At 45.9% G+C, this 10,713-nt stretch overlaps 1 protein-coding gene across 1 annotated transcript; it reads left to right on the top strand.

Annotated features, from left to right (window-relative positions):
- Positions 1 to 2,214: 2,214 nt before the first annotated feature.
- GJD2 (gap junction protein delta 2) lies at positions 2,215 to 4,487 on the top strand. The gene is made up of 2 exons (XM_017894255.1): positions 2,215 to 2,372; positions 3,416 to 4,487. Exons 1-2 carry the CDS (start codon positions 2,302 to 2,304, stop codon positions 4,308 to 4,310), a joined length of 966 nt encoding a protein of 321 aa, XP_017749744.1. The 5' UTR covers positions 2,215 to 2,301; the 3' UTR covers positions 4,311 to 4,487.
- The last annotated feature ends 6,226 nt before the right edge of the window (positions 4,488 to 10,713 follow it).

The raw sequence follows: 10,713 nt of genomic DNA, 5'->3' as shown, positions 1-10,713 counted from the left end.
GTTTGGGAAAGCCAACACGTAAAATGACAATTTTCGGTTGTGCAGCCTATTTTAGGACATTTAAAGATGTTAAACAGATTTCCCTTTGGACTTACTCATTCACTCCTTGTCTAAGATCATTTACTATAAAAGAGTCTGCCAGACAAGGAGGGAATACAGGAACCTAGGCCCAAGGGGAGTAGAAGGGAAACCTGGGAAAACACACCAAGTTTGGGCGAGGGGATCACATTCCATCTGGAAGCTAACTGGACAATAGGATATCCATTCGTCCTCACCCTTGAACCTCCTCCGTGTTCAGAAGGAAACTAAGAAATGCCTGCTCTAGTCCTAATGTTTCATTTATACTTCATCCCTCTCTCCATTGTTAGTGGACACGTTTACTCCTTTGCAGTGAAAGGCTGCTTTCTTGGGGTAAAGGTGTCAACCCCAGCAGAGGATTTCAGTGATCTTTCTGGCGGCGAAGCTTACACCATGTGTTTCAACATCATTTTATGAAGAAGTACACTGTGAGTGGACTCAGGGACATGCCCTGCACCTTTCTTCCCAGTCCCTGGGCCACCAGCTACCCAACCACCTCGGTTGTTCCAGACGTGAAGGCTCACCATGGTGTGGCTTATATAATACACATATGTGCTATGATCCCTGTGGATAATTAAGGCTAGGTCCCTTTATATGCCTAGGACAAGTCCCTTTATATGTCTAGGACAAGTTAGCAACCCTTTCACGGTTGTGTTTTCAAAAGGATGACAACTACTTTCCCATCGTACTTTTTGTACATTTACATCAAACACTCCCAACTACAGTGTCTCCTAATACCGACCCCTGGGCTAATTAGCAGCTTAGTGTGATTGTTTCCATTTTTCAGCGACCAATTAAGTAGTTGCTCTAGACGGAACTGACAACACAATGTGAATTTTAAAAACCGGGATCTGCTGGTTGAGGGGACAAAGCCAAACCCAGTAAGGAAAGTGGGGGCAGGGCGAGGCTGTGAGTGGCTCTGTTTCTGCTAGCAGAATACTGGGTCTTACATTCAGATTAAATCACAGTTCACCTGACGAGTATCCCCCCGCCCTTCCCACTAGAAAATAATAACAATAATTTAAAAAGAGCCGATCATCTGGGTTAGTGCAAGGGGAAGCGAGACTTTTAACCATAGCCACCCCACTCGCTCACTGCGAGGCACCTGTTAGATGCGCTCTTGTACCCTGATCCCCATACCGAGAGACAGCTCCACACCTGCATTTACCCTTCAGCCTAAATGGATTCCCATCAAGCCTTTCCCACTTCAGTGTCAGATCCACAGAGGCACCGAACTGCAGCCACTCTCCAGAAGCACTCTCAGCCCCTCCGTCCCGTAAGGGAGATTTAAAAGTGGTCGCCCCCACTCCCCCTCCCTCAGCCAGCATCTCCATCTAGGGAAGGAATTTCAGTTGTCTCCCGAAGGCCAAAAGCGAAAAGGTGAGGGATGCACCGAGAGAAGAGAAGATACCCACTCACTCCCCTCCCCACTCACCCACGCGTCCGCTCCCGGCTCCTCCTCCACCTGCTTGGGTCTGACGGTCAGGTGAGGTTACCTGGGCTCCCCGAGAAGCCCCGAGGGGCGCTGCAGTCCTTCTTTTTCGAAATTGCCCCGCTCCCCGCCGGGCCCCCAGGACTCTTGCCCCTCTCCCCCCGCGCGCGTCCCCGGCCCCTCGGGCTCCAACGCGCAGCGACAGCCGCACGGCGCGCTCTGCTCCCCTCCGCCGACCTGGCGTGACGCAGGCGGAGACTACTTAAGGGCGGATTAGAGGCGGCGGCCGCGGATCCCCGAGCCCAGCATTCGGCTCCGCGCGCTCCGCCCGGGCCTCGCAGGCTGCCGCGCAGGAGCGCCAGGTGCCCGCCGAAGTAGCAGGAACAGAGCCGGTGCCCGGACCCTCCCCCGGCCCCCAACCTGCAGCGGAGAGCGGCGCCGAGACCTCTCCTGGGCTGGCGAGCGCTCGAAGACCTGCAGGCTGCCACCCCGCCCCTCGTCCCGGCGTCCGCGGGATCCAGACCCGAACCCCGGACGGCGCCCGAGGTTCGTGCCCTCTCTCTGGACCGCGCCAACTGCCCCCCATCGGTCCGGACGCGCTTGGATTTCTTTCCCCATTTCTTCTAAGTACAATAAAAGGAAAGGGGGATTCGAGGATTTTTTTAAAAAATTGCTTCTTTAATTGGGAGGCAATTCACTCCCATTCTGGAGGTGCGGCCCGGGGAGGGGCCAGGAGCGGGAACGTGCCCGGTGCTGCCCAGTCTTTGTCTGCTGCCTCCGGATGCACAGCGATGGGGGAATGGACCATCTTGGAGAGGCTGCTGGAAGCCGCGGTGCAGCAGCACTCCACTATGATCGGGAGGTAAGGGCGACGAGCCGGCAGTCAGCGGGCCCCGTCGGGCGGCCCTGGGAGTCCCTTCTCACACCCGGACTGAATCCCCCGCTCCAACCCCCAGCCCGTCCTCTGCCTCCTCCCCATCGTCCTAAGTCAAGGCTCTGGTGTTCCTGGGATTACCCGACGCGGGGGCCCCGCGATGCCCCCCTCCTCTAGCTACTCCTGACCAACTGCCCATCCCTTCCCCATCAAGCACCACTGGGGCTTCACTCTTCCCACATCAGAAAAGCCGCTGGCTCAGTCTTGGTCCCTCCACTCTCCAGAGTCACAGCCAATCTCCATCCGGTTCCCTAAATAGAATCTACAAAGAAGGCAGGATTGCATTTGGACAGAGAAGGGCAAATGGGGAGATAGATTTGCTCTTCAGAGCAGATGCCTCTTTTCTCAACCAATAATTACTAAACTAAACTTATTTGGCCGTGTAAACTTACCGAGCCTACACACCCAATTGCCATTTTGTGTCTGTATATCTATGTCTCTCTACATATATATATATATATATATATATGAGTTCAATATATATAAATATGTATTCATAGCCATCTGCTTCTATAAAGCATTAAATTTAATATTCATGTTGAGAATAAACTAAATATACCCATGGAGTAGTTATACACACACCCCCTGTGTGTAGACCTTGAAGCATGCACCGTCTGTAAAGGTATTCTGCGTGCATTTGCCATATCCAGAGTGAAGGTGTGTTTTGTGTTTCTATACATTCTATATAGAGAGATGAAATCTATCCGTTGCAAGTAGACTATGTCCAGTGTCTGGAGATGTTGTGTGTACCTGGGATCTCTATAATATGAAATGGTCCCAGCTTACTAGCACTCAGCAGAAAAGGAGGAGACAAAAAGCTTTCCCAGATCCCCAGTTCAGTACCAACCCGGGATGGACAGCTCCCCAGTCAAACGACTGGTAAACATCAGCAAAGGGAAGGGAGGAGCAGGGGTTTCCTGTCAGTGACGCAGCCCATGAGAACCTCTCTGTCTCCCTCTTCCTCTGCTCAGGATCCTGTTGACTGTGGTGGTGATCTTCCGGATCCTCATTGTGGCCATTGTGGGGGAGACGGTGTACGATGACGAGCAGACCATGTTTGTGTGCAACACCCTGCAGCCCGGCTGTAACCAGGCCTGCTATGACCGCGCCTTCCCCATCTCCCACATACGTTACTGGGTCTTCCAGATCATAATGGTGTGTACCCCCAGTCTTTGCTTCATCACGTACTCCGTGCATCAGTCCGCCAAGCAGCGAGAACGCCGCTACTCTACTGTCTTCCTAGCCCTGGACAGAGACCCCCCTGAGTCCATAGGAGGTCCTGGAGGAACTGGGGGTGGGGGCAGTGGTGGGGGCAAACGAGAAGATAAGAAGTTGCAAAATGCTATTGTCAATGGGGTGCTGCAGAACACAGAGAACACCAGTAAGGAGACAGAGCCAGATTGTTTAGAGGTTAAGGAGCTGACTCCACACCCATCAGGGCTACGCACTGCATCAAAATCCAAGCTCAGAAGGCAGGAAGGCATCTCCCGCTTCTACATTATCCAAGTGGTGTTCCGAAATGCCCTGGAAATTGGGTTCCTGGTAGGCCAATATTTTCTCTATGGATTTAGTGTCCCAGGGCTGTATGAGTGTAACCGCTACCCCTGCATCAAGGAGGTGGAATGTTATGTGTCCCGGCCAACTGAGAAGACTGTCTTCCTAGTGTTCATGTTTGCTGTAAGTGGCATCTGTGTTGTGCTCAACCTGGCTGAACTCAACCACCTGGGATGGCGCAAGATCAAGCTGGCTGTGCGAGGGGCTCAGGCCAAGAGAAAGTCAATCTATGAGATTCGTAACAAGGACCTGCCCAGGGTCAGTGTTCCCAATTTTGGCAGGACTCAGTCCAGTGACTCTGCCTATGTGTGAGAGGGAAGGTTTCACGAAGGTCTGGGGGATGGCAAGGAGCCCCAAGCCAGATGACTGCTCAGAGGTGGCTGTATCCACCCTCATTTATGTGACTCTCGCCATTAAGATGTAGGATAAGACTGGATAAAAGAAGATTTTGCATCAATGGGAGAGGAAGAAAAGTGGAACCATTTTCACGTATCACCTAATTGGTTCCACAGAGACAACTGGGTTGAGTGATGAAAAGGATGAATTAGACTTCTTTGGGCCCTTTCTGTTTATGGCCCAGCCTAATCCTGATAACACTGAACTTGCACAGCTACCAAGTAGGACTTAGCCCTGCTGAGCTCTTTATTCTGGTGAATGATGTGAGTTGAGTACTTCATTGATATAAAATTTGTGACCTATCTCAACACGTCCCTTTATCCTGAGCCATGGGACAAACATCCTTGAGGCACCCTTCATGTATCTCCCCCACTAGCATGCCCCTTTCCCTCAATCCAGAATAGCATGCCAACTGTTTTTTTCAGAATCTGGCCTTACATTAGACCTAATATTGTTTATTTGCAAACTTAGAGGGAATTACATGGGGTGCTTACTGGAGAATGGCCATGGCAGAGGTTTTCATTAGAGCCCCATCTCACTGACCCTTAGTCATGATGAAAACCTTAGGAATGTCTCAATCTTTCCAATTTTCTAACTCACACTGCACTGGTGCTGTTTATTAGGGATGGGGAATGGGGAGTGGGGAATGGGGGATGGGGGATGGGGGGATGGGTGGGGGAGGGAACTGCAATATGCAACTACACTTTTGTGAGATTGTTGTTGCACTGTTAGGCACACGGTTACGAGCTTCAGGTTATTTCTGCCTTTCAGCTTGTGGGCTTTGGTTAAGATTAAAAAGATTTTTTTTTGGCTAATATCAAGGGTGTCTACCTGAGCCACAGCATTTGTAACTGGTGTATCTCACTCATTTTCTTACATAGTTTTGTTGTGCGACACAGCTGCACGGTCATTTTGCCATGATTTAAATTTACCTGTGTGCTTACACCAGAGACCTTAATCATCCCAAGTCAATCCTGATTTATTATTTTTTCAGTTATTTTTTGAAACACACACACACACACACAAAATTACTGGCTTAAAAGACCTGGAACTAAACACTATTGGCTGACATGTGTTTACGGTGACTTATTTGAGACATATACCAAAGGTTCAAAAACCTATTGCTTTGGACTGTGAATATGTTTCCTTCTTTTTGCTCTTATTTAAGTGCCATACTGTACCTTTCATATCCACTGTATATTTAGTTAAAATATTGGCCAAGAGAAATATCTGGGTAATGTGCTTTTATGAAACCCTTTGTTCCCTTTGAATTATCATTATCACTTTTGGTTTAGATATGGACATGGTGTAACACACAACTAAGGATTTGTTTAAAATAAAATTCTTGCCTTTTTTGTAAAATAGGAAGAGTCTGCACTTTTTGGTTGAGAGTATATTTATTTAAATGCATGATCAAAAATGTTATAACAGCAAAACATTGGAGGTAGGAAGTAAGTGATGGTTGAATATTTGAGGAATGACCAATAAAATTCAATCAGCCACTAACAGATGAAGAGAGACTTTTCATGAATAGTTTCTTCCAAATCAATGTTTTATGAATGTTCGTAAGGGAGTGGTGAGATATTCAAATAGTATTATTAATAACTCCTTTCCATTTCAGCTCAGAACTTCCCCTGCTTGTCTATTTCTTATAACACAAATATCAATACTACATCATATTAGCCCATTCCAAGAGTGGAATTTGTTTTTCTTTCCACCACATATTTTTTTCCTGCCATGGATTAATCATTACACTTGACAGGCATGCTGTTCTCTCCATGATCTCTTCAGTGTCTGAGTCTGATGCTTAACACAATGCTAACCCGGTAGTCAAGCAGATCTCTCTAGACCAGTGCTGCCAGTACAACTTTCTGTAATGATGGGGATTCCTTTTCATGAGGCCCAATGTGGCAACAACTAGACACATGTGACTATTGAGCTCTTAAAACATGGCTAGTGCAAATCAAGAACAGAATTTCTAATTTTGTTTGATTAACTTAAATAGCCATGTATGGTTAGTTGCTACTCTATTACACAGCACATTTCTCAGTGGGTTCTTCAAAGGAGATTGATCCTTTATTTACATGTCATAAGACATTACTTTTTAGCCACAACACTTTACTCTCATTTTTGGTATTTTCTGCCTACATGTGGTCCCATTATTTCAGCAGGCTAGTGTTCTTTCTCAGTTCTTCACTTGATCTTAGTCAAAAGGCTGAGAAGTGATCTTTCTCAATTCTTTGGTGCTACTCACCTTCTAATTCCAATGAGCACTTGGCTTGAACATTGTGAAGCAACGTGGGGTTTCCTGGACGATTGCTTTTCAAACACGATTGTTGCATCTCAACTATGGCAGCACAGATGCCAACTTTAGAATGAAAATATGTTCATTTCAATCTATAGGTTTCTATCTGCAGTATAAATAAGCAGTTGAAGATGATTATCCTTGAGTAAAGAAACAGATCCTCCTCCGTTTTGTGTTTGGTAAGCTAAAAATGTTTCAAGACGTCTCCCAGAGATGGAGGAAGAGTGTTGCTTGAGAGCTCTTAGCATATGCTTGGGTGTGAAAGAAATAGGAATCTGTGTGGAAAACAAGGTCTGTTGTATTTATCCCTTGATGTAGGATTAGAAGAACCGTAGTGTTTCCTGGTGGAAATGCATCCCATATCAGTGGGGTTGATCTATTTCAGTTCTGTGATGTTTCCCAACACCTACAAATGGCAAAATTATTAATTCACTTATCAGCAATGGAGAAGAAAACACTTTCTTTCAGAGGATAGAGTCTTCCCTCAGAATGACCATTGGTGTCGGTCTTTTGCTTTCTATGTAATAAAGAAAATACACTGACAATTTTACGGTTCACATAGCTATGTGATAGGTGTAACCTTAATTTGTGTTTTGTGAGAGAACATCACTGATACAGCCTCTTAAATTTAAGAGACCTTTGGTGAACTGAAGGCCCTCTTGGCCTGTGCACAGCTGTATGTGAGTGCATATGTGTGCACGTGTGCGTGCGTGTACACTGGTCAAGTAGTGGGTGGCAGTGCATCAAATTGGTTTAAAAGTTTGGAGAATAGCCTGGAGAAACTGAAGTTGCTTAACCTGAGGAAAGAAAAGCTGAAAGGGCGGAATTTGTAATTTGTAAGTGCTTAAATATTTAAAGGGTAAAAAATATGAGGGATAGTTGTACTATCTGAGATCTCTGTGGACAGAGAAAAATGACTGGACTTAAAATCTAGGTGGGAGTGGTTTTAAAAGCACTAGAAAGAACATTGTTACCTTTTCACCTCTCTCTCCGCTCTCTTTTAACTGTTTTCTCTGCAGGGAATACCTGTCCGTCTACCTCCTTTCACTGGACGTGTTCCTCTGCACCCATTAAAAATCAGTTGGGCTGTCCCCTCACCAAGGAACCTATTCTAACCCTCCTCCAGTCTGGCTTAGTGCTCTTGCTCTGAGTCCTCACAAAAGTCACTTTGCTGGTAACTTGCTGTGTGGAGATGAGACAATTCTAGATCAGGGCATGGTTCCTTGAGGACAGAAACTATGCTTTACCCATTGTAACCATATACAACATTTATTGTCACCGTCTCAGTGTTTCATCTGAGAATGGTCTTATAGACTCAGAATGTATGAAAGCTAAACACATCCTATGAAGACATCAAGGAAAACCTTTTATAGTACAGTTGAAGAAACCAAAAGATCTAAACTCAAGACAGCAGGTTTTTAAAAGTGGTGTAAGCATTCATCTTGGAGGGTTGGAAAACTTTATTTAGAGGGAACTTAGAAAACATTATTTACATTGGTTTTGTTTTCTTCACATTTTATTAAGTGTATTAGTTCACTAGAGCTGGTGCCATAACAGAATACCACAGATTGGCTGGCTTGAACAACAGAAATTTATTTTCTCACTGTTCTGGAGGTTGGAAGTCCAAAATCAAGGTGCTGATAAGTTTCATTTCTTCTGAGGCCTCTCTCATTGGCTTGCAGATGATCATCTTCTCACGATGTCTTCACATGGTCGGTCGTTTATGCATCTGTAGCCATGGTGTCACCTTGTGTGTCCAAATTTTCTCTTCTTATGAGGACACCAGTCAGATTGAATTAGAGCTTCGTTTTAACTTAATCACCTCTTTAGAGGCCCTGTCTCCAAATAAAGGCAGGTACTGGGCGTTAGGATTATCAATATATGAATTTTTGGTGTGTGTGTTGGGGGGGTTGGCACCACTCAGCCCATAACACAAATTTTCACGTCTTTAGGTACCCTTATGGTTGGTCGGATTACATTATTTCTTGTTCAAAATTGGATACCTTTGAGGATGAAAGGGCCAGGGTAGCCAACTGGATGGAATGCCAGAACAATGGGTAGAAATTTGGTCTGTCCTGGGCAAACCCAATTGTACGGATACCTTACTTAAGATAATAACCAAATATTAAGCTCCTGCTGCAGGGCCTGGAACCCTGGAAACACAGGGATAATAACACTTAAGTCTCAGTTTTTGAGAAGGGCTATGAAAAAGCAACTTCTCAGAAAAAAAGAGCAACATTTATGTCAATGAGTAGTGGAAAATAGTACAGTAAAAACACTGATGCCCTTGCTCCACTCCAGACCTCCTATCTTAGAATCTCTGATGCCATAGGCTGGGCATCAGTATTTTTAATTTTCACACTCAAAAGGTTGAGATCAACTGAGTCAGAGCAATAGCGCAAGATTAAGAGAATCTCGTATTTGGAGGATAAATTATGACAGAAGGAAAAGGGAAGTGGGAGGCTCTCATGGCAGAGCTGCCCTTGTTTAAATCATTAGTGATAAGAAGCTGTGGATGGAAGACTAACCACAATTTTCAGGGCTTGAGCAGTGAAAGCAGTGGCCATGGATGCAACTTTCATGGTGGCAAGACGGGCTGACCACGGGTAGAACCTGGAGTGGACAGAGGAGGAGGCACCTAAGACAGAGGTTGAAAAGAGCCAGTTAGCAAACCGGAGTTGTAGGGCAGTGTCATAAAGGTAAGGGAGGTGGAATCTCCAGGAAGAAGATGTGGGTATTAGTATTCAATTTTACCACGTCTTTAACCAGATGAAAGAGCAAAATAGAGGCGAGGTAAAGGACTCAAACACATCCACTAGATTTGTGAGTGGTCTGTGAGAAAATGGAGAGAGTGAGCACAGGCTATCCTTTGCCTTAGATACTTCCAGACCTCCTGCAGGTTGGATGGAAACAATTAGGGCAGGCAAAGGGTAAATTATCAATCCCATTGCAGCCAATGCTCTGACAGCCCCCCAGGCACAGCAAGCCAGATGTGGGGAGTCAGCTTCGTGACTACCCAACAGTTTATGTTCATTTAGTGGTTATCCCCCAGATGGAGTGTGTGTTGGCTAAGACAGACCTGGCTGAACTGAACCTAAATGAGTAGTTAAGGCTAATAGGTACACAGTGGCTCTTGTCAGCTTTGAGTAACAAGGGCTGTAGGTAAGGACAGTGAATAAATGCAGAGGCCTCTGAGAGGACAGTGGAGCTGAATGTCAACACATGAGTTACTGATGTGACTCAGATCCACTGTTCACCCCCGCCAGTGTTCTGAGTGTCTGGTAGCTGTGGCCAATGAGGTTGTGAGAAATGAACCAGTTCTTCATGACTCCAAAGGGGAGGGATGTTTGCTAAAACATGTTTATCTAACTTAATACATAAAGGATCTATCATCTGTAAATATACTTCCACTTTCCCAACTTTCAACTCCTTTTCTTAAAAGGTCTAAATCTCCAAAAATAACAAGCAATAGAAAGTCCTTCAATCCAGTGGTTTCCTGAGCACCGACGGTGTGCAAGGCTCTGTATGAGGTATTACAGGAAATATACAGACAGATATGATGCCCTCCCTACTCTCGCCAGGCCTGCAACCAACCTGAGAAGAATAAGACAACCCTAGAAGGCAGAATGGGATCTCTGCCTTAGTCAGTGCTCAAAGGATTCTGAGTTCCAAGAGGGGAAACATCAGATCTGCTGTGTGTACATGTGAGCTGGGGACGTGGAAGGATAGGAAAGCTTTTTATCAATCAAGCATGGAAAGACTTTTCCATGGAAAAGCATGGAAAGACCAACAAAGATTTTCTTTACTTTTTGATATATATGTATATATATTTTGTTTGTTTGTTTGTTTGCCAAGGGGGTGAAACAATTCTGAGACTCATCACTCAGCCCAGACACCACTCCATGGATGGCCAGTACCTGTGCCATCCCATCACACTGTAGTGGACAGTGGCTGGGTATCCTGGACCTTGCCTTGTGGACAGCCTGGGCTGACCTGGGAGCGGATGTTGTGGGC

Source organism: Rhinopithecus bieti, unplaced genomic scaffold (genome assembly GCF_001698545.2).
Source record: "Rhinopithecus bieti isolate Rb0 unplaced genomic scaffold, ASM169854v2 scaffold_23748, whole genome shotgun sequence".
NCBI lineage: Eukaryota > Metazoa > Chordata > Mammalia > Primates > Cercopithecidae > Rhinopithecus > Rhinopithecus bieti.
This window is presented reverse-complemented; position numbering and strand designations above follow the sequence as displayed.

Coding starts and splice junctions, on each gene's coding strand:
- GJD2 (XM_017894255.1), top strand. CDS start 2,302: ATGGGGGAATGGACCATCTTGGAGAGGCTGCTGGAAGCCGCGGTGCAG. Junction 2,373..3,415: donor CACTCCACTATGATCGGGAG/GTAAGGGCGACG, acceptor TCCTCTGCTCAG/GATCCTGTTGACTGTGGTGG.